This window comes from Rhinolophus sinicus, linkage group LG09, assembly GCF_036562045.2.
Source record: "Rhinolophus sinicus isolate RSC01 linkage group LG09, ASM3656204v1, whole genome shotgun sequence".
Lineage (NCBI taxonomy): Eukaryota > Metazoa > Chordata > Mammalia > Chiroptera > Rhinolophidae > Rhinolophus > Rhinolophus sinicus.
Genome location: NC_133758.1, coordinates 37,464,209 through 37,488,941, shown reverse-complemented (window position 1 = coordinate 37,488,941; position 24,733 = coordinate 37,464,209). Strand labels below are relative to the sequence as shown.

Sequence of the window (24,733 nt, the reverse complement as noted above, 5' to 3'; positions counted from 1 at the left end):
ATATAATATGTTTCAAATGCTTATAACTAGAAATTACAAAATTATTGCTGGAAGGACTTGAAAAGCCCAAATTATTTTCCACTATTCATGTCATAGAATCATACAACTTTAGAATAAGATATAATTTATTTACTTTTCATGTTTTATTTGGCTCGAACAATAAAAAGAGTCCTGACCAACTTAATTTTCTGTTAATCTAGTTTTAATTTCTTCATAGAAATGAGGCAAAGCTGTTATAGTTTCAAAGAATTATGGTGCTGGAGAATCTCTCCAGTTAAGTATTTCATTTAACTCCTTATCAAGGACAGCCCCTGAACCACTTGAAATAAGAGGATATTGATCCCACATTAAAATCTTTTGAGAAAGAAATGTTAAAGACCATCACTGGTAAATTGTTTCAAAACTTTGCATTTCTGTTCTTTCTGTTTAATTTGAATGCCAAATTGAAGCTAAAACTTGTACCTCTACTGGGTGGAAAGGAGAAATAATTGATGGCTATTGGTTGTGTAAGAGTCCATTGTAATTCATTCATTCCATCAGTCAGTCGTCAACCAATAAATATTTACAGGATGATGTCTGTATGCCACACGTGTGCCAGGTTCCGAAGATGCTCCAATGACCCCTTATCCTCAGCGAGTTTTATCAACTAGTGGGTGGAGAAAAATAACCAAGTGGAAAAGAATTTAGAAAATGTTCTTCTTCTGCCTCTGTTTTGACTAAAACAACATTATAGACACCAATATGAATTGCTTCATATTTTGGTCAGGAAGTCAAAATCAATGTGGAGCAGGTTCTCTCTGACACATAATTACAAAGTAATGTACTAGAATTAGTCCCTTAACATTTGGTCCCCTCATCCCGATGAAGGGTGTACGAGTCTGTAGGGCAGAAAGGGTTTGAGAAGACTTTCCTTGGAGGAAATGGTGTTATGAATCCCCAGTTTTTACTCCGAGGGGTAGGATGGGAAGTGAATACCATGTTCTTAACCTCAAACCTTTAGTCTGAGCACTTTGAGAGTTGCTATGTGTTTGGGGAATGGAGATCACCTTGGACTGGGGTCTAACTCTTATTTGAGAAATCTAGAGGATGGAAGAAAGACGATGAGTTGCTTTGCTGCTGCACAGGGATCAGCCTCCATGCTGTTTGTCAGAATAGATGTCTGAATGTTTCCTGTGGGAGAAAGGGCCAGGGTGGAATCATCTTCATTCCTGCTGTGAACCAGGGAAGGCTGAAGGCTGACTGCAGGCCTGGGAGACAGAATACAACCCCTTCAGCTCATCTTGAGACTTGTGAGTGAAGAGGCCCTAGGGATGGGAATGCCAAAGAATTAAAACAAAACAAAACAAAACAAAAATGCAACCTGTGATTGAGTCAGCAATAATAATTTGCCAAACAATCATTTGCCAGACCAGAGAGCTCAAAGCTACACCACTATTTTTATTTGTTAAATCTGGCAACTCTGTTTGCTTGCTTTTCCCTCTGCCCACAGCTGAATGAACCACTGTCAAAAGGGAAAGGGGGAGGGTAAGGAGGCTGGTCACACCTCCTTCCTGGAAGTTAGGCAGCTACTAAACGCAGGCCTTAGTGAGGGGAGAGGGAGCATTCTTAACTTTGAAGATGAGGAATTGCTTAATATTTTGGTCAGGAAACATTCTAGTTAGTGAATCTGGTTTTGTGAATTAAAGTGATCATAGAACTCTCTTTTTTATGTGGGTAAGCAGAAAATCGTGGGGATCTGCCAACTTTCCTTCTAGGGACTGGGAAAGATTATCCCCACTGAATAAAAGTGTAAAGGGACAGAAAGAGACAAAAATAAATTTGTGTTTTATTCACACCAACATCCACATGTCTGATAGGAGGAGTACAGGGTGTTAAGAGGGGAGATGTAACAGAGGCATTTAATGTAGCCTCAAGGGGGTTCAGAGGAAGTAACATTGAACAAAAAGTGGAAGAGATTGGAGGACTTCTATACAAAGATGGCAGATTAAACATTTTGACTCCTTCCCAACATCCCCATAAAAACAATTCTTTTTTTTTTCTTCAGTATTTCATTTTATTAACCAAATTTTGGCAGTTGGTACACATTCATTTATTTATTTTAGTTTTTGACATTCAATATTATTTTACATTAATTTCAGGGGTACAGCTAAGTGGTTAGACATTTGTATAATGTAAGAAGTGATCCCCCTGACTAGTCTAGTACTAAACTAGCACTATACATAGTTATTACAATATTATTGACTATATTCCTTATGCTATACTCTACATCCCCATGACTACTTGTAACAACCAATTTGTACTTCTTAATCCTTTCCCCTTTTTCACCCAACCCTTCAACCCCCCTCCCATCTAGCAACCATCAAAATGTTCTCTGTATCTATGAGTTTGTTTGTTTTGTTTGTTTGTTTATTTTGTTCTTTAGATTCCACATATGAGCAAAATCATATTGCATCTGTCTTTCTCTGTATGACATATTTCACTTAGCACAATACCCTCCAGGTCCATCCATTCCACTGCATATGGTAAGATCCCATTCCCTTCCATGGCCAAGCAATATTCCACTGTATATACGAGTGTATGTACCACGTCCTCTTTATCCATTCATCCATTCAGGGACACAGGTTGCCTTCATGTCTTGGCTATTGTAAATAATACTGCAATGAACATATGGATGTACACATACCCTCAAAGTAGTGTTTTGGGTTTCTTCGGATGAATACCCAGAAGTGGGATTACAGAGTCCTTTTTTGTCTCTTGTTATAAGCTTTGTTTTAGAGTCTATTATGTCTGGTATAAGTATTGTTACTCCAGAATTCTCCCCTCCCCCACTTCCATTTCAATACAATTACCATTTCTATCCCTTTACTTTCAGTCTGTGTGTGTCTTTCGACCCGCACAGAAGTCACAGAAGTGAATCTCTTGTAGGCAGCAAGTGCAAGGGTTTTGTTTTCTTATCCATTCAGCCACTGTATGTTTTTGATTGGAGCATTTACATTGAAAGTAATTATTGATATATATATGTAGCTATTGCCATTTTATTATTCATATTTTTTTTTATTGGGGAAGGGAACAGGACTTTATTGGGAAACAGTGTGTACTTCTGGGACTTTTTCCAAGTCAAGTTGTTGTCCTTTCAATCTTTAGTTGTGGAGGGCGCAGCTCAGCTCCAGGTCCAGTTGCTGCTGCTAGTTGCAGGGGGCGCAGCCCACCATCCCTTGTGGGAGTCAAACCTGCAACCTTGTGGTTGAGAGGACGCGCTCCAACCAACTGAGGCATCCGGGAGTTCAGCGGCAGCTCAGCTCAAGGTGCCATGTTCAATCTTAGTTGCACGGGGCAGAGCCCACCATTCCTTGTGGGAGTCAAGGAATCGAACCGGCAACCTGTGGTTGAGAACACACTGGCCCATGTGGGAATTGAACTGGCAGCCTTCAGAGTTAGGAGCATGGAGCTCCAACCACCTGAACCACCAGGCTGGCCCCTATTATTCATATTTTTAATTATTATTTATTTTCCATCTTAAAGAAGTTCCTCTAAGATTTTTTTGTAATACTGGTCTTCTGGTGATTAACTCCTTTAGCCAATTCTTGTCTAGGAAGCTCTTTATCTGTCCTTTGATTCTAAATGATGGCCTTGGTGGGTAGAGTAGTCTTAATTAGAGATGCTTGTTTTTCCTCACTTTGAATATTTCTTGCCAATCCCTTCTGGCCTGCAAAGTTTCTGTTGAGAAATCAGCTGACAATCTTATGGGAACTCCCTTATAAGTTACTAGTTGCCTTTTTCTTGCTGCTTTTAGAATTCTCTTTTTGTCTTCAACCTTGCTATTCTAATTATAATGTGTCTTGGTGTGGGCCTGTTGGGGTTCATCTTCTTTGGGACTCTGCTTTCTGATCTTATATGTTTACTTCCTTCACCAGGTTAGGAAAGTTTTCAGTCATTGTTTTTTCAAATAGCTTCTCAGTCCCTTGCTTTCTCTCTTCTCTTTCTAGTACCCGTATGATGCAAATGTTGTTACATTTTATGTTATTATACAGATCCCTTAAACTATCCTCATTTTATTATTATTTTTATTTTTTTCTCTTTTTGCTCTCCCAATTGGATGATTTTTGCTACCTTGTCTTCCAAATAGCTGATTCAATCCTCTGCTTCATCTAGTTTGCTGGTGATTCCTTTTAATCCATTCTTCATTTTAGTTATTGTATTCTTCACCTCTGACTTGTTCTTTTTTTATGGTTTCTATGTCTTTTTTATGCTTGCTATCTCTATGTTGAAGTTCTCATGAAGTTCCTTGAGCATCCTTATAACCAGTGTTTTGAACTCTGTGTCTGGTAAGTTGCTTGCGTCCAGTTTGTTTAGTTGTTTTTCTGGAGTTTTCTTTTGTTCTTTCATTTGGGATGTATTTCATTTTTCCTCATTTTGGCTTTCTCTCTGTGTTTGTTTCTATGTATTAGGTAGATCTGCTATGTCCCCAGGCTTGCCAGGTGGCCTTATGTAGTAGGTGTCCTGTGGAGTCCAGTGGCACAGTCTCCCTTGTCACTTGCATTGGGTGCTCCAAGAATGTGCACACTTCTGTTATATTTGAGTTGCTATTGGCATGTCAGTTGATGGGATTGACCCTCAGGCTGACTGGCTGTGGGGTTTGGCCACTTCTACAACTTATGGGCTGGTATGCAGGGGTCTTACCCCATGGAGCGGGATTCACCCCAGCCAGCTCTGGTACCTGTTGAGACCATCCTTTGGGTGAGCCACTTGTGGTGTTAATTGAATGGTGCTCTACTGTTGTATGAAGACAACTTCCAAGTATGTTTGTTCTGGGACCTCTTGGGAGGAGCTCTGGTGCAGGCCCAGGTCAGCCACTGCCTGTGACTGGCCAGGGAGTACCTGGTAGGAGCTACAAAGCAAACCATGGTTGGTTACTGCTGGACCTGGAAGCACGTGGAAGAGTTCACACTGCAAACCAAAGACAGCTGCCACCTGTACTGGGTCTTGTGTAGTTCCATAAACAGCCAGGACACTCCAAGTCCTGCTGCCCACTCCTGTAAGGTTCAGCCACTGATAAAACCTTGAGCAGTATGGAGTTGGGTGTGGCAGGGTCTCAGTGAGTCACCAGGGTGGAGCTATTGGAGCTCTGAAGCCCAATTCAGATTCAGATTTGGCCATGGGCGTTGGGGGAGGGCCCAACACAGGAAAGATGGTGCCCACCTGCTAGCTGCACAGGAGAAGGACCCCACATAGGGAAAATGGCAACTCTCCCTCCAGTCCTTGCTCTGAAGCCTTACAACTTAGTCTTTTGCTATATGTCTTTGACGCCTGCCGAGTCACTGTCCCCTGCTGGAGGCTAGGGTGAGTGTGCACCAGTGAGTTTGTGTGTGGATCCTTTAAGAGGATGTCTGGGTTTCCTGTAGCCTTTCATCCCACCTGGACGGTCATAATCCCCACTGTTTTTCACAGCCAGATATTGTGGAGGTGCCTCTTCCTGGCACCAGTACTCTGGGCTGGGGAGCCCAGTGTGGACTGGGGTCCCTCACTCCTCTATGTTGAACCTCTGTGGCCAATATATCCCTCCCAATTTTCAAACACCATATGAGGATTTCGGGCCAGCCCGTTTCATGTCTCTGCCCCTCCTACCAGTCTTGATGTGGCTTCTTTAGTTATAAAACTTCTGTTTAGCTAGACAGAAGTTGGTTCTCCAGGTTGATTATTCTATAATTGTAGTTTTGATGTGTTCACAGGATCAGGCAAACACAATATTTATCTAATCCTCCATCTTGGATCTCTTTCCCCCATAAAACAATTCTAAAATGATTTTTAGAAAACATCTTAAGCCCCTAAGGATAGGAAAAACAGAAAAAAGGAGGCAATAACTACAACATTTTGTCACCTGGAAAGCAGATGAATGAGTGGTAAAGAACTGAAAGTTAAGCTAAAGTAGAGAAAGATGAAGTCCAACTCAATTTACTCAGAACCCACAGTTCAGAAATGGGTACCACCTGGAGCTTCTAGAAGTGGGAGAGTTAGAAAGACTAAAATGAGGAGAATTGATTGAAAGTTTTTGAAGTAGTCAGATTTCCAGATCCTTTGCCAACTCAACAACCAACAATCCTGGCAAGAGAAGGGGGATTTATTTTTTCTAAAGAGAGAAACTGGGCTCCGTTGAGGATGGAGAATACACATTTTCCATACTGAAAATAGGAGATTAAGGAAATGTATACAATACTGAATGTTGAGACCATGCCCCAGCTTTCTTCTCACATTTGCTTCCAGACATTTAACAGCCAGGACTTTACCTTCCAGGCAGGGGGCTGAAGAACTTTCTCTGGGGAATCTGACCAACCTAAGAACAAAGGCCCTGAGGTTGTGATATCAATGCTTCCTCACCTAAACTGCCCAGTCAGATCACTCTACCGTGAAGTTCACAACTGAGAAGTTCCACACTTGTATTTGAAAGATTTGGTCCCCACACTTAAATGTGAGCAGACAGTCAAGGATAACCAGACATCTGAGTAAAGCATCTGATATAGTATAGAATGTGCAATATCTGAATAATAGGAGCTCTACGAGAGAAACCAGACAAAAATAGAAAGACATAAAGAACAATTCAAGTAAATATGCCAGAATTGAAGGATTGGAGTTCCTGATTGAAAAAGTTCACCAAATGCCTGTAGTATTTTCATACTACAGGACAAACAAACAATCAAATGAAAAAACAAATAGGACGATAGAGAATATGAGAAACACATTCCACTCTGCCCCATATATTTAAGTCAGCTCTCTTAGGCCTGTTTAAATATATCATTCATTTTCCCCCTTCTGATTCTGACAGTTATACATGTCCTTTGTGGAAAATACAGAAAGTACAACACACATATTATCCCAAATTCCACAGTCCTTAGCTTTCCATATATTTTTAGAAGTAGTGATTGGGACTCATTTGCCATCCCCATGAAAGAGCCACCTCTCTTTGTCTCATTTGGGGTAAACTTGTTCCAATTTCTCAGACCAGATCTCAGGATGCTTCATGACTAAAGCAGAGTTACTCTTTCAAAAGGTCAATGAAAGAAAGTTAAACAAGCTTGTATTTACCTCTTTGCTTTTGTGCATTGTAAGCCAATCATTTTGGGGCTTGCAGAAAAAAAATTTTTTTTGAAACAATCAGTAACTCAGGCAATTGTTTTTCCAACATCAATCAATTCCATAGTCAGAATTCCTGGGGTCTCTTAATGTTTCAAGGAAACATCTTCCGTTCATGTTAATTTATGATCTTGAATGCTTTATAAAATGAGCCTTAAGTGTACTATTTGTAAGTAGGTGACAAAATTCTTTTAAAACTGCTTGAATAACAGAAAAAATGACGTGCCTTTTTGAAAACAAAATGGGCCATAATAACGTGAGGCGGAATGTGTAAGAAGGGATGTAATGGTTGGAACTAAAATGCTGTTTGACAATTACTTTCAACTTGAACTTAGGTGAAGAAAATCAGAATTACAATATTCTTGTGATTAAACTTTGATGAGATGAAAATGTCATCATTGTTTGATGAGAATTTTTTATTAGAGTTCAAAGAATATGAATGATTTAACCACAATGTACCAACACCACAGGGCTGAATTTTTCTCAACTGAGAAAGGATGAGTTTTTCTCAACCCTTCCTTACTGCAGGTCACTAGAGAAATCTCAGCTGCTCTCACTCTTCAGTTCCATGACTGTTTCCATAACATCAGCTTTTGAAACAAGATAAAACTTAACGTCTTTTGTGATAAGTTTTGACACTGAAATCCTGGAGTAGCTTAATATGAAGAATTATTTCCAGGAGCCATGTGCTGAAATTTAGCCTCATAATTTTTCTTTTCTAAGGAAGTCAATTTTAGAGCTAGATTTCTTGAGAGAACTGAGAAGATCCTGTTTTCATCCTGTATTTATTGCTGAAAATCAAAATTCCGTGTTCTTTCATTCCATGGGAGGAGTCTATTTCTCTTGAGCCTGACATTTTAAAGATTAAAATTGAGATAAGGACTAAAGTTTGTTGAAGACAATGCGTAGTCCAGTTTTATTTGGGGCACTAATTGCAATATAGGATGAGAAGAACACCCTGACAGCTCAGGGACTTTTCTCGGCATAGGGGCAACTGCTGTGTTAGCAACTCTTGTATGTGGGAACAGGAATGCTGGGACCTCTTCCCATTCACTTTGCTGTTACTGAGGGAATCCTGCCCTCCCTCCCTCCTTTATTTCCTTTTTTTTCCCCTTTGGGGTCCAAAATTTAAACAAATAGTTTTCACAGTGATTGGTTGTATATTTTTATATTTTTAAAGATTCTTGTCTTCTGAGGATGTGAGTCAAAATATTTGGGAAATTACAATCTTGTACTTTGGAAACAGGGAAGTGCTATGTGTGCTCAGTTCTGTTTTATAAATGAAAAGATCTCTCTTCTTATTAAAGGAGAGGGAAATTACTGGCAATGATCATTCTGTTCCATTATTTCCCAAAGCTGTTGCCATTGTAACAGTATTATAATTTGGTCCACTCGAAAATACCTTTATATTATTTTTAAAAAATATGTTTTGTAACCTTTACAGGCTTGTTTTAGGGTACATCATCATAGACTAGCTCAGATTATTGCTAAACTCCATTTTATTGATTCCCTTATTAAAAATGTATTTTATTTAAATAAAATAAATAGTTACCATATAAATGCAATTTATTAAAATTTTCTATAGAGCCTTGAACAAAATAAATACTCAAGCATGTGTATTGATTTGGTGATTAATGGGTAAAGAAGAATCAAATACATATTACTTGTCTCCATGAAGAGAAATGATCAAATTTTATAAAGACCAACCAGAAAATGGGAGCTAAAAAGTGGAAGGTATATTGTACAAGAAGTTTTTGTCATACCTCTGCCTACTGAAGAAAGAGTTTTCTTGGCCATTCAAAGTCCCTTTCAAAAAATACTTTGTAAGTTTAGCTGATTTATCTTTGTGGCATTTGCACTTTAATATTTAAATCTTCCTTCACAGGTGGTCAAAATGATAATCAGAGGTTAAGTCAGGAACAACTGAGAGCTTCAAACACACTGTAATCTCTGTTGGATATGGAAAGTCAAAGGCTGGGAAAAAGCAGATAGGAAAGTTGGAACAATTGGAAGCCGATAGCACTTGAGGTAAGACGTAATACAGGGCAGTGGCTAGGAGTAGAGGGTCTATGTACAGACTGCCTGGGTTCAAACCCCACTTTTACCACTTAGTAGCTCTTTGACTTTGAACAAGTTACTTGCTCTCCTTAGACCTCAGTTTCCTCACCTGTAAAATGGGAATAGTAGCAGTAGCTACCTCATAAAGTTACTATGACAAATGAGTACACAGTGTAAAGTACATCTCTGGTGCAGAGCAAGTGTTCAATAATTGAAAGTTATTATTATCATTATTTAAATGTGGAAGACCATATTAATAACTTTACTAACTGAATTCTCTTTTCTGGACCAAATGATACATATCTTAAATACTTTCTGACAATTATACTATTTTTCTAAGGAAAAAAATCAATGAAAAATTTCCTAAATTATCGAAAGTATCCTAAAGTAAAGCCATTGCAGCAGTCTACATTGTTCTCCTATTTGAGACCTTTCCTAAGTTCTGTAATACTTACTCCAGGTCTGTAGTACTTAATTTATTGCCCCTTGTTGGGCAATAAATTAGTAGTATGGATAGAATATAATTTTTGCCACTTAAGGAAAGGTGGCCGATGGGAAATTAGGCTGATAGATGAATGGGATGACTGTATGAATTAGGGGAAGGACATAAGGGATTGGGATTAATTGGGATGTGGGTTCCAGTTTTTGCTTTTCTACTAGGTATAATATTGGATAATTAATCTCTTTAACACTTAGTTTCCTCTTTGACACATTTGGAAATGAGAATTATAGGAATACTTACCTTGAAGATTAAGTGATTGAAAATAATATTTATAAATTCTAAAGTCATATATATATATATATATACACACACACACTCATTCTTGATAATTATTGTAATCCATGCATTCCTCCTCTAGCATTCTGATCCTTGACCAATGCTTTCATAAGAAAAGAAGGAATATAGGCTATGATTTTTATCTGTTCACAGATAAACTTAATACCTCCAGAGTGGAATGTTTCATCCATCCATCCATACACCCATCCATCCATCTGTCCATTGATCCATCCATCCTGCATTTATTGAGCATTAGCCACATACTATCACTGTGCTATGCACAAAGGTTGCAAACATCAATGTCATTGTTTCTCAGAGATTTCTGGACATGTTGAGGTAGCAGAACTCAACTCAGCTTTTTAGGGTCCTCAATGTCTCCTTAAGCCTCAGGAGTGAAGAGATGGGAAAACTAAAAAATAGTAAGAATTAATTCAGTTGGCATATGTTTTGGACATTTTCCAAGCAGGATAATTATCTAAAATCAGGCTGACATTTATATCTCTAGCTTCCCATGCTTGTTAAAACACTCTTCTTGCTGAAATACTCATTGAGCTAAATTTCATCTAACATCTGGCCATTGTATAAATATAGCAATGAAAACATGTCTTGTTGCCTACACATTAGGTATAAATTTTAGAAATCCACTTAGTGTTTCATTCTTTCTGTGCATTTTTCCTTTTCTTTTTCTTTAGTGTTTAAGCTAATTTCAGTCTCCTGCCTAGAAGTATAAGAATTCAAATATTTAGCACACACCTATATAACAGCAAACACCAACTAGATTGAGTGAGGTATAACATTTTTGTGGCATTTCCTATTGGTTGTAAGATATTCCTTAAGTTCTTTATTCATTCATGCAACAAGCATTTATTGAGTGAAATGTCAAGCTTAGTGCTCCATGCTGGTGGGAGAGGGGGATACAGAATAAATACAGCAAAGTCTTAGCCCTTAAGGAGTTTAGAATCTAGTAGGCAAGAGAGACCTACACAAATGATTTCACTACAATGTGACAAATACTGTAAAAGAGGTTCATATCCACTTGGCTCCTAAGGCATAATTCACTACTCATCTGATGGGCTGTACGCTGCATAAATGATTGTCCTCAATCCTTCCCTGAGAATCTATAACCTCCCCGATTGGGGTGCCCCTCAAACCAAGAACCCAAGCGCATAAAGCAGTACTCATTGTACCTATTTTATCCATCTGCCTAGGCAGGCAGAATCTGCCAAATGCCCTGAAGATAATCATGTATTTGGCAATACTGACCTCATTTGAGTCAGAGTTGTATAGCTGATATCCAATGGCCTATGTTGCATAGATGTAGACATTTAAAAATTAAGCCCGTGAAAACCCCATTTTCACTGTCTATATCAGGGCCCACCACAGTGTGTACTCTCTCTGCAGACTCCCCCAAAATACATTTTGTTATATGGATTCCACCAAGATTTCATTTGGTGTTGGCTATAATCACATATCTAAATCTTCTGGTCAGTCTAACAGATGCTCCTAAGATGTAACTTGCAAAAACTATGAATGGATTTTCAGACATCATCAAACACAATGCTTACCTTTTAAAACATTAAAAAGTTTATTTGCACAAGCTTAGTACTATGAGATACAACCTAATTCATGGAAATCAATGCTAATACTTTAATAGATTATTCCAAATATTAGACATTACAGTTTCAATCTCCTTAACATTAGTTCTAATGTTGGAAGAATATTTCAGTTAATGAATAATTGTGAATATAACCATATGTTCAGTTTATTCTCACTAGTTTATCATGAATTACAATTTCGTTGTGATTTGGGTCATAAAAGTGATAAACAATTGTTTATATATTTTCATACATTGCCTGCTTATTTAATTACCCCTGAAGAGAATTCAGAAATTCATTCCAATGGGTTATATAAATTAGGTATACTTTTTAGCTCCTGGATTTTTAACATGCATAGGTAACACTATAACTGCTCTTGAATTTAATGTTCATTGCCCATGTTGTATAACATGTATTTGGTATGTATTTTATAAGCTATAGTCCTTTGTGAAAGTTAACATCCACAGTTTTTGAGCTCTGAATTAAATGTCTTCCACGTATTTCAGCAAATTATGGGTTTCAAATTATTGCTGTTTTGGGGTGATCTGTAAAGTACTACAATACCAATGAATACACATAAAATTTGTGGTAAAGACTGTGTTTTGTTACATTTTCCAGATAATCACCACATCTTCCTAATAATTTTGGTGCCAGAAACATATTATGAAAGACAAAATTACAGTCAAGTGTAAAATATTCTGAATTTGCATATTCTCTTGTGCTTATTATAATTAGTATTGGCTTTATGTTGTTTGGTAAGGTGGTTTATTGAGCTCCCAATGTCATCTTCAGTTATCACAAAGGCAAATTCTCTGTCAAATGTGCACAACATGTGGGCATCATATCAACATGTTGCAGCAAAGGGCCTTGTCAGAATTAATTTTAGCATTTGAATTTGCTACCTGATTTTGGAATTTTCCTGTTCATTTTGGAGTTTAAACCAGTAAGTGAGTTTTCTGGTTTCATGGCCTAAGAAGAATATTCTGTGTTATTTGGAATCAGACCTCTAATAATTAATCAGATAGCATAATTCCTTCATCTATGTTTTTCAAATATTTTTGATCTTCTTGTAAAATCTTCAAGACTGAGGGGCAGCTCTAGCTAACACCTATCAACTGCATTAGGAAAAGGGTCAGACAATAGAAAGTGTAAGAATTTATAAAAAGCATTAAATGGCAGAAATGAAATGTAAGAATCTTAAATTTTGGCAACTCCTTAGGTGCCAGAAAAATAGTTCCTTCCTAGGTAAAAGTTTAGGTAATCTTCAACAGTGAAAACATGCATTCAAATTGTGGGCCCCAAGTTATTAAAAAAATCCCTGAAAACTTAAAAAATGACTCTTACCCTTTGAACTCTTTTGACAAACTATATACATGCGCAGGGCAAGGACCACCTTACAATTTTGGGGTGCTTGTTGTACTTTTCCTTAGGGAAGAGACGGTTGGCATCATTTCCTGGCTGGGTATAATTCATTTATGTCCTTCCCGTGTTTCCTCTCTGATCTCTTTTCTGTTGATCTGTCAGTGGCACTCTCCTGGGAGCAGCACGAGGCACTTCATTAATAAGAAGGGATTAAAGGAAAAAGCCCTAGTCTCCTAATACACTTGGATAATTTGGTGCCATCCACAAGGCAATAGACCCCTGCTGCATAGATGTCATTAGAAAGGTACAATTTCATTACTTTTTACTGGCAGAGCCTTGAGTGAAATACAAAATATGTTGTCTCATATGCAGGAAAAAGAAGTGATAAAGCTTTCATTCACTGCATGCCTCTAAAATAGTAGAATGCAAAAATATATTTTATGGTTTTTACATTGATATTGCCTTCCCTTAGTAGTCTTTGAAATCATACTTTTATTAAACATTGAGCAAAATAAAGATTAAAAGAAAAGTATTCATATTCTTAAATCCCAAAAGAAATGTATGTGTTTTTTTATTAACTAACTCTTGTTTTGAATACCTACTATGTGCCATGCACTCTGTTAGCTGCTGGAAAACAAAGTATGAAAACATCATTATCCTTTGCCCCCCCTTAGCATTGACTTATACTGAATGCTCTAACTGGGAGTGAGTGGAAAAGCAATTTGTAAAGTAAAACATATGGCTGAATAATCATGATAATGAGCCAGTAAGTTGTAAGTGTATTGGGAAAATCTGCTTAACTTTTCCTTATTAACCTAACTGATTTTTGAACTGACATGCTTGCTGATGGTGGCATTATCTTTTGACCTGCACCACCGCCAGTGTTTCGTCTTTAGTGGTATATTGTGCAAATGTTTGAAAAGATGGGCATAAACCATCCTTAGAATAGCATCCTAGTTCCTACAGATACTGACCCAAACAGGAAGCAACGCGCCTCACTGGCAGAGGCTGTGGTTGGCCACACCCTTGAGAAAGGAGCCTGGGATTTCACTACCTGCTGTAAAAACTTGCCAGTGACACTCCCAGGAGCCACACTGGTATGATGACTCTCTGGGAACCTCGGACATCACTTTTCTAGCACCGAAGAGAATCAGGTTTAATAGTGGTCCATTATCTCACTGCCACAGACACACAAGTGCATTAATACTAAAAAGTGGTGCACAGTTGGAACTATGCGTGAGGGGAGAAAGCCCTTGATTATAAGCTATTTACAAGTCACTCTTTTCAGTGATAGGTTTTTGCTTTACTACTAGCTTTTGTTCAGTGAAATTAACATTTGTAGCTTTTTATCTAAGACAAAAGCTAGACTAGTAAGTTAAGATGATAGAAACTGGGGTTTCCAGAGACCATTCTACTGACATAAGGCAAAACAGTGCAGGAAATAATACACTATTTTGACAAATAAAATGAGTTAGTAATGAAAATATTTAAAAAATGTGTTGGGTTATGTACAATATTCTACAAATGAAAGATTGGTCATCTAGTTAACTTTGAATACAGAATGTTTTGATGTCCTTATTCTTTTATTTTGCAACCATGTCGTTCCTTGTCTCTCATTCATTTTAATTCATTAAAATATCATCACATGCACAATGAAGATAACCAACTAATTTCATGAGAAGTGAGACAGCAGCAGAAATTGGGACTGGGCAGGACCAGGTTACACCTTCGAGAATGAACAGAGCTTAATGATCAACAAAAATGTCAGGACTCACCTAGTTGTGTTCTTGTTATCAAAAATATATCTCAGCTAGTGTTTAAATGTAGATAGCCAAAGTTACAAACAAAGAAAACCCCCAGTTTGCCAATACATTTTAAAAAATAAGCAAAGTGGTTAAAAGCTTAGATTGTTAACCTCCTATGGTGTATTTGAGGATGTGCACTGAAAACAGATCAACTATTTGAAACCAGAATTCAGATTTCCTTTTTCCTTATGATTTTTGTATAATGGTAATTTTGCCCCACCTCTATAAGACCTTATGAACCTGTTTGTTTTGAATCTCAATAGGTGTCCCTTGTGATTTGGATGTCTTATTAGGGGGAGCTAATAAATATACAGGATTTTTGGACATTCTGCAAATTTCTGGGCGTTAGTTCCTCATTACTTTGGGCATTGAAAAGGAGGAAGGAATATTATGAATTAGAGTTCAGGTCAAAAGTTGGGTATTTGAAATATAAGTGGAAATAATTCATTAGCAATGACCCTTAATATTATTTTGCCGAGGTAGTTTATAAATAAGGGATCGCCCATAAAAGAGCTTGTTATATTTCCTCTCTTGAATGTGTGTGACTCTGTGACATACTATACTCTGTTATTGATAAACCTGATTTAATGTAATAAATACTCAAACGAGGATTAGTATTACCAATTTCATGGTAGAGGAGGAATAAGCTGATAGGTTTCTCTATATTTTCTGTCAGGCAAGACTTAACCAGATTTTGATACACATTTTAAATTGATGATTAATGAGTGGCAACTAGATTAACTAGATACATATTTGCTTTGGGGAGACTTTAAAAATATTTTTTGTTTAGATTTTGAATTCACGATAGGTTTCTTCCATTCCTCCTTGGTAAATAATGAAATATTTATTACCTAGACTGAGTAATAGGTCATGAAACATCAAACTTGCACATGTCTAATTTATAACAAATCTGTTTCCTTAATGGGTGGAAGGAAATCTGAGGATAGTTCTAAGGATTCTTGTCTGCTTTCAGTGCTATCTTCTAGTCATACTGAAGACAACACCTCTCCAGATGGGTCCTTCCCCTTCTTCTCCTCACCTCGGTCAATGTCAATCACGTGTACCACCCCAGGTTTTAGAATCAAGTCGTCGGTCTCTACCTGACTTCTGTTGTCCTCTACCTCCATGTAGCTCCCTTTTGTTTGCTGGGCTGCTTTGCTGAAGGCTTCTTTAAAACGACGTTTGAGTTCAACATCTGGACAGAAGACATACTCATAAAGTCCACCGGCCAGGACAGCTCCTATTATTGGTCCAACCCAATATATCTGGGGGAAAGATGGAAGAGTTATAGAGTTTAAGTAGAAAAAAAACTATTCCTTTGAACAACTCATGAATATAGAATTTAGCTGGTTTAAATTAAGAGAGGGTCATGTATGGGTCATAAATAAAAAAGAGGAGTTTTGGAAAGAGTATAGGAAAATACATCAAATCCGTATCAGAGAGTCACATATTACTAAACAACATTTGAACAGAAAACAAGAAAAGACTGTTTTCTCTTTTCCTGCTTTTATTAATTACTTTTTTCCCCATTTTCTGATAATCCTTAAAGTAAAGATAGCTCCTCTTTGGTGGTACTGCAAATTAAGCAGACACTAAGAATTCTTCAACTAAAATAGAAAAAAAATTTCTGGAGAGTACTTATTCTACTTTCTTAATATTGCTATTTTACATTACTTTTCTGCATAATTATGATCATAGTACAGATTTTATCATTTGAAGCTTTAGTTATTCAGTACAGCATGAGAAATGGAATCCCAGCTCCACCACTTAGCAATTTTGTGAGTGTTTGCATCAGTTACTTACTTCTTAAACCTTAATTTCCTCATCTGCAAAGTGGGGATTATAGTAATACATACCTCGTGGGCTCTCAGGATTAAATTGAAATAATGCTTGTAAAATTCTTAATAGTTCCAATTTCATAGTAACCTGCTGCATTCCATGTTTCCTAGACAAGTTAAAGATGTACGTGACTAGGCTGGCCATACGTCATTTATGTTACATGCTTTTTCTCTCTAAAATTTGGTGATTTATTGAAAATCTCATGGTTTGCTCATTTCTCTTCTTGCAGAGTGCTTTTATTCCCATGGTTCTTATGATGGTGACTCAGTGAAAAACCTTGTACTGAGTTTATGGATGATGATTAGCTGAGGATTAGCAATTCCATAGGATTTTTAATTCAACAAATGGAAGCTTTTTATCCTATCACTTATATGTCTATAATAAAGTTTTGAAGTTGGGATAAGCTTCAACATTTGCTTTAGAGCATAGGTAGGCCGTAGAATATTACTTTTCATTCAACAGACTCACTTGGGCAACAGAAACCCTGTTTATTGAGCACTGTTTCTGAGCCAGCTGTACTTAGACCTTTTCTCATATTAACTCATTTAATTCTAACAATAACCTTTGAGGTAGATATTATTATATCCATTTTATAGGTAAGAAAACTGGCACGCTGAAAGGGTAAGAAGCTTGTTTAGTATTTCATGCTTAGCAAGTGATCAAGCTAGGATTTCAGGTCCATCTGCATTCAAACCTCTCTTTTGAACTATGTACTGTTTTCCACTATGCTACACTTCTCTCATTTGAAAAAAAAATGTGGTGAATGCTTCTGCTTAACACACTCTCTTGTAATTAATATCACTTAGCAACCTCATTGCAAAATCTAAAGAACACTCGAACTTTAAGCTGAAGCTGAACACATATGTTTAACAGGAAAACCAATGGTAGAGTGGCTACAAACCACATGAGAGTTTACATTCTCCATGCTCTTTCAGAGCAGCCCTCCACTGAATGTCTTTACTCTGTTCCTTTGGTAAGATCTCCTTAGTTGTGTTCTATTCCACAAGCTGCAAATCCCACAAGGGAGACTAGAGACTGCTAAGTAATCATGACACTTTCTCAGAACACCCATGAACAAGACATCTAGCTGCATGTTCTCAAAAATAAACAATTTCGAGTTACTATTCCAAAACAAAGTCATACTTTACAATAACTTTTAAAATTTATAAAGCTAAAGAATTTTTATTGCTGAAAATATAGAAAACACAGAAAAGTACAAAGAAGAAAACTAAAATAATGTCATTAATATTTTGGTTTTATTTCTAGTCTATCTATCATATTTGCAATAAACTTTAACTTAGTTCTAAATTTCACATACCATTGCTACAAAGTGGACGTTCATTTTCAGTAGGATTAAGTTTGTTATAAAATAACAAGAAAGGGAAAACTCTGATTCAATCAACAAGCTAAGAATTTTCTTACTCTTTAAATTATAACTAGTTTTACCATAATTAATGCATAATTAATAAAAACATATTTTCATTCACATTTTAAAAGTCCTCATAAATTAAATTTAAAGTTGTCATTTTTCTAAATTTTAATTATAAAAATAGTTTGAATTTAATAAGTTGAACTAAAAGTTGTACTTTAAGCATAAGGTGTATATACTGCCAATTAAAACTTTACATTCCTGTTAATGTGGCAAATTTTTTGAGACATTAATTTGGAAATAACAGTGGCAAATGACCAATTTCGTAGATGGTATTGTTGACTGAGTCTTTGCCTGTCTAGGTCCAAAATCTTGCTTTTGAACAACTGATTCAAAGGCTGTTGTTTAATGATGTAGATTATTTGTAGAAACTTGATACCCTTTTCTTAGAATTGAAAGCCCATTGCAGTGGTGCAATTTCTTCTTATTTGCAAAGCACACCACGATTAAGCGGGTGTGACTGGGTCAATAACAACTGTACACATGAGATTAAAACACAAATGACATATTCTGTTATATACATAAATTAAAAGTTGTAAAATAGCATTCAAATGACAATAAAAGTTAGACACATTTATGTCTCATATTTTTATTGATTATTGTAAGTTAGTATGTGAGTGGCCTTCAAAATTGCTACATTATTCATGTAAGGGGTTTAAATTCCTTTTTTTGGTAAGAAACAATTAAAATACAGTTGGTTGTGATATTTAAAAATGGGTATGTTTTCTCTCCAGAAGCATTGCCACCACATTAATAAGTAGGTTAGGCATGAGACTGAGAAGTATGCCTTTTCTGAAAGTTATTTTTCCCCTACTATGGTTATGGTGACACTAGCGTAAATATTTGTCCCATTTATTCCTCACCATCTGCAGTTCAAATGCTTCCAACTTGCATACTATTAATTGGGTTCCTGCTTTTGTAAACAAAAAAGGTAAATATTTTTGCTATGGGCAGTGCTTTTAAGCATTTCTTTCTTTTTTCCCTCTCATCTTCTTTTTTGCAAGCATATTTTCTGTTATTGCCAAAAAGGCTTTACTTTCAATTATTTAAAAACCATATTCACTAGACTATCCTGATTTTAACTTGTGCCACATAGGCAACCTCCTTGTAAGCAATATTCTGCTGCAGTCTGTCAGATACAGTGCCCAGAGCAGTGCTTCAAAAAAAGAAAAAGACTATTACTGAAAACCAGAACAGATATAAGTGAAATGTTTTGCAGTAGATCTGTGCTAGTCTCTCCCTAGTCTTTATGAAAGATGTAATAAAGTTGGGGTTCAAGGTTGAGAGGAAGGAAGAAAAAAGGGAGTAAAATAATGAAAAAAAAGAGAGAGCTCTACAGGTAATTGTCCTTAACATGATAGTCACCCAATGGTTTTCCCAATTTCCCATGATAACTGCAGGTCCAAAGGATCGGGCGGGGTTCATGCTGGCACCAGTGTAATTGATCTATAGGGAAAAAGAAAACAACTTCAGACATTACTGAAATAGGCTACTAACAGATATCATTCATTGCAATGTGCTACCATTTACAAGGGAAACTAACCAAGGAATTGAGGAACTGTCAAGATGTTGCAGCCAGATCAACATTCTCATCACAAAATTAGTAAAATAATAACCTAAAATGGACAGATGTGGCTGGATATTAAAGAACTACAGTTGTAAAACACATTTTCAGGCCAGCTCTAGGGTGAGGATAAATGAAATGGATCAATTATTTAAATGAACTTGGAAACTTACTGCAAATAAATGTCCAATTGCAACAGAAAATCCAATTGCTAAAGCTATTGAACCAGTGACATCAGTTCGTTTGGAATCACAGCTGGCAAAAATAGTAAACACCAACTGAAATGTGATTATCAGCTCCACCAGGAGACCATGACCAGCAGTAAGATTTCCATGAACCTAGAAAGAGAAGTATATTCCATTTGAGTTGAAGCAAGAGAACACTTTCTATGATAACATGTCATTGTGAAAAGCATATTTTATCCCTGTGAAAACTGATGGTTGAGTTTTTCTATCTCACCCCCATTTGAGACACTGCCCTCTTCTGCCCCCAAAAAGAAGGAATAAATTTCCACTCATTTTGGACCATGATAGATAATTAATTACTCTTACGGGACAAAGTGGGAATTTGTGCTGAATGTCCTTTTCTACAAAGGAAGCAAAATATGCCACTGCTGCACTTAACTTAAAAAAGAGTTTCTTGAGAGTCTTGTAATTTTATAAGACAATGATTAAATCTATTAATTACATTTAAATTAATTAATATGTATTTCAGTTAAAATTTAAACCATGTGTGATTTTTTTTCATCAACCCTGGTGCTGAACTAACAAATGATATTCCTAATCAGCTTAGCACTAAACTAGGGTCAAATGCCAATTGATTTTTTCAGTTGTGACTCTTGATGTAGATCATTTAATATCTCATGAACATGACAAGAAACAAATTGTTTCTTCTGGTAGTGAACCAATAAATAATTGTAATAAAAAAAGTCTTATGCTAAATATATAGTCAGTATAGTTACTTGGATGGGGGTATGAGAAAAAAGAGAGAGAGAGAGAGAGAGAGAGAGAGAGAGAGAGAGAGAGAGAGAGAGAAACACAATTTTTGTGCCATCTGGACTTAGTAATATTCAAGTCACTCAATAGCAAACAATAATTTCCTACGGATATATTCGATGTTGCCAGAATCAGTTTTTACCCTTATTAAGAACCATCAGAAATTCCCTGGGAATAAATGAGCAATTTTAGGAATATCTCTCTCAGGCCACCAAGGTGTCATTGAATAGAGCCTGCAAGAAACCTGGAGTCCTAGTTTGAATATAAGAGCGAAAGGTGCTACCATGGTGACCCCCAAGCCTCCCACCACACTGGGAGGTGTGACGAGGTAGAGAATCCCCGCTCCGATGATGGCGCCCAGGCACTGAGCTGCAATGTAGAAGACAGCCTTGGCGATGCTAATCTTCTTGGTGCACACCATGGCCACCGTCACAGCAGGGTTGATGTGGCCACCACTGATGTGGCCGAAGCACTGCACCATAGTCGCAATGCTGAGTCCAAAGCAAAGGGAGATGAGGACCATGTCAACGGGCAAGGGCTTTTCAGTTCCACCCCAGTTGATGGTGGATCCGAGGCTGAGGAGAACAAAAATAAGCATAGCCAGAAATTCCGCTGTGACTGCCTTCCAGAAAGCTTGAGTCCAGACCCCTTTGAAAGCCACCATGATGCTTTCTCTTCTACACAACGGTCCACACTTACTGAAAAGAAAACCAACAAACAAAACGGCATCAGAAGCTACGAATCCAGGGTTTATGAATTCAGGTAAAGACACCAGGTCTGCAATCTTGCCCTACTGTGGGGGAGGAGCCCCAAGGTTCTTTGCATACCAAGAAAGAATGTTTCTGGAAAATCTCTTTAATTAATTAATTAATTAATTGTCTCCTTAATTAATAGTCAACAGATTGTTATTCTAGTCTCCTTTGATTCAATATTCAAAGATCCAAGTTATCTGAATTGTCCGAAAATGCCTAAATCAAGTTCCTTAAAGAATTAGAAATAAAATATATTCACCTTGCAGTTAATTCGCTCAGAGCCAGTTTTTAAGTTTCAATGTACTTTTCATATGCCATTTACATTTTGAACATAAAGCAATAAGGCAGGGAGGTCTTCCTCGGTTTTTTATTTTATTGCTCAAAATGGCATTTTGAAAATGGAGCGCCGATTCTCCGTCCCCTTTCCCCCAGGAGAAACTCTAGATCAAAGAAAGGCCTGTTAGGAAGCCAGGAATGCTGGAAGTCTGTCTTTCCAGAAGGTAAATTCGTTGTGGAGAGTGGAGCTCACGGTGACTGGCAGGGGCGGTGGGACCAGGTAGGGCCTGAACTGGGACAGGGACACCCCTTCCTCTGTCCAGCCAGCATGGAGGAGTCCGAGGGACACTGCGCACCATGCGGGGCTGGGAAGCCTCACCCTCTAGGCGAGCTGGAGAGGCTCTCAAAGGGAGGGGGAGTAGCCACTCCCAGGCTGGTGCCAGGCTCAGGGACAGCGGCCAGATGGACAAACACCCGGGACCCTCCCCCTGACCGCAGGTCTGCTGTGTCCCAGTTGGCCCAGCAGCCTGGGAAAGCTGCATCCTGGCCTCCGCAGTGCTTTTGCAGCGTTAGGGGACAGTCCCTCCTCGTGCCTGTCCCTCTCTCAACACCTGACCTTACCCCTCAGATAAACTCCCAAAAGGATGCTGGAGACCAGTGTATGCAGTCAGCGCCCTAGGCACCCTGCCTGCCCTTCATGGGCAGCCACATGCAGATGACAGCGTGTGAGGCAGACCTGAGGAAGGCAAGTGTGTCAACGGGGTGTGGCAAGGAACACTGGTGCTCCAAGCAGAAGCCTCCATGGAAAGCGTGTTTTCTCTAGTGTCTTCTTGATGGTCTTCTCTTACTTCTTCTTGGCCTTAGAAGACCACATGCCTCTACCTGAGGGAGTTTGTGTGTGTGTCTCAGTGGAGGGAAGGGGGTAAAGGAGGATGGGGAGCAGAAAGGCAGCCTTTGAGCGCTAAGACCGTTTCTTTCTCTAACCTAATTTCCTCTTACTGACTGAAGATCTTTGGAGATGAGAAGAGATGGGGTTTGAGGATATGAATGCCAGCTTCTCATTCTGGAAAGAAATGACTTGGATTCTCTTTGGAGCGGGCAATTACCCCACTTACCACCTTATTCAAGACATTTGCCCCTCCCCTTTGCCTGTGAAGAGCAGCAAGAGTAAAGGAGTATGGAGAGCATTTAGCAGAGATGCTAATCGCAGGGGACTATAAAAAAGAGTTAGGCAAGAAAGCCAAGTATTTTAACAGATTAGAGTGATTGCAGCCTTCCTTGATATATTACTGAGAGTGAGCCACCCCCACCCCTGCCGCCCCATCATTCTCTGTTCCCAGGAGACTGGGCTCTGCATGGGCAATGGGAAACGCTGTGCCAAAAAGGGCTAGGCGAATTCTCCCTTGACCTTTAGGATCTCAACTCAGTCTCGGGTTTGATATGGGGCTTTGCTTCAGAGTTGGAAAGAGAAACCCATTTTCTGCCCAAGCCCAGGTGGCTCCAGAAGGGGAACAACCAGCCCTGCCCCAACTGCCTGCTGCCCAAATGAACTCCTCTAAGTGAATCATGTAATTATGAAAAACCCCAGCTGGGAGAACAATGACATCACATTCCCTAGAGGAAGAGAAAATAAAGAGACAAAAACAGCACTTGGAATGGGGCAGGGAGGGTGCCCTGGGAGAGACATTAAAAATATCCCCAAGGAAAAGAAATTCAAAGAACTCACAAATTGAAAAAAGAAGTTATGAGGGTGGCTTCTGAACTCACCAGCAGCCCACGGCTGTAGCCGGGATGGCAAAGGGCAAGGAGCTATCACAGGTGCTGGTCGTCTGTGTCTGGATTTAGTGGGAAAAAGGAAGCTGGTTGGGCAGGAAGCACAGGTCCCTTTTCAGCATCTCAGGAGATCACCGGGGTAGGCGGGCCCTGGGAAAAGGCCGCCTCCATGCTACACCCCTTCTTCCCTCACTTTCCCCAGTTCCGTGAGTTTTGGCTCCCTGTTTATTTTCTCATGCATCTGTCTACCTCTCCAGAGACCTAATTTAAGAAGCCCAGTTGCTCTTTCAGCTTCAAATGTTCATCAGCCAGAGAAAATAAAACAAAACAAAACAAAACAAAAACCCCACAAAAACTCAAACAGATAAATATACTCTTTAAGAGTGCATTTAACGTTCTTTTTTTTTTTTTTTTATTTCTGCAAAATCTGATTTTACTCCAGGGCAGTGACCAGATTTAGTTGGCTGCGAACCCCAAAGTTTCCCAGCACCATATACATACTTTGGCCTTACAAATGCTCACCCCAGCGGCTCTCTTAGCTCCCTGCTATTATTGTCAATGTTCCCTTACATGTTCACACTCGATGGGAATGGATCAGCACCATTTGTTTTGCTTCTTTTGCCCCAGAACAAAGGGGGTTTGTTGATGTGCCTGCATTGTACCGAACAGGACACATTTCTTTCTAGCTGAACACCCAGCCTGATTTACTTCTGGATTACTGAGCCCCTGAGTAAGTAATTTTTCTGATGAAAAATACTGCAGCTAGATTTACCTCCATAGGGTCATTTTCCTGTATTTTTCACAGGTCTCAAATATGTGGAGGATTTTGCTACAAAGCATCCTTATTCTACCTTCTCTGTGCCTCTCCTATGAATATGCCCAGTACCCAGATCTAAAGAACCACCCACCTGCCCTATAGTTTTCTTCTAGATTCTGCAGAAAAAGGCACACATATCTGTAATAAGAGAGTCAGAGTTTCATTTTTTTTTGGCCCTGAGCATTGTTTCCTAAGGCAAAGAAGAACTTACCCCCACCGCCTTGCTGCGGGTCTGTCACTCATGCCTTCCCTGGCCAGAGTGCAGCTCTCATTGCCTGCCTGCAGCTCCCAGCGCGCTGGGAGTCAGATTACGGCCACTTGTCTGATTGGGTTTTTGGAGTCTAGGGGTGGAAAGATTCTGCACCATGTGGCAATCGCTAAGTTATATTTGAACTTGAAATAACTTTTCGCTACCTGATCACTGTAGAAGCAGGGCACTTCAGGAACACAAAACATTTGCTTACGTTGTTTCTTTAGCTGGCAATCTTTGAAAATGAGGATTTCCCCTACTCTTTACCAGAGTTCTTCCCACCACAAAGAATTGTTGAGAATTTGTCTTGTT

General features: G+C 38.4%; 1 protein-coding gene across 6 annotated transcripts; it reads right to left on the bottom strand.

The window, feature by feature from the left end:
• Positions 1-818: 818 nt before the first annotated feature.
• On the bottom strand, positions 819-24,517 carry AQP4 (aquaporin 4). Of its 6 annotated transcripts, XM_074340205.1 has the most exons (7): positions 24,383-24,439; positions 23,349-23,416; positions 21,565-21,745; positions 20,837-21,251; positions 19,732-19,896; positions 19,360-19,440; positions 11,526-15,991 (listed from the first exon to the last, which is right to left on the bottom strand). In XM_074340205.1, exons 4-7 carry the CDS (start codon positions 21,215-21,217, stop codon positions 15,713-15,715), a joined length of 906 nt encoding a protein of 301 aa, XP_074196306.1. In that variant the 5' UTR covers positions 21,218-21,251; positions 21,565-21,745; positions 23,349-23,416; positions 24,383-24,439; the 3' UTR covers positions 11,526-15,712. The 6 variants fall into 6 exon arrangements, with proteins under 6 accessions (XP_019596818.2, XP_074196307.1, XP_019596822.1 ...); XM_019741259.2 differs by lacking the exons at positions 21,565-21,745; positions 23,349-23,416 and adding an exon at positions 819-1,304 and having other exon boundaries at positions 15,827-15,991; positions 24,383-24,517; XM_074340206.1 differs by lacking the exons at positions 21,565-21,745; positions 23,349-23,416 and adding an exon at positions 3,039-4,888 and having other exon boundaries at positions 15,827-15,991; positions 24,383-24,517.
• Positions 24,518-24,733: the final 216 nt, after the last annotated feature.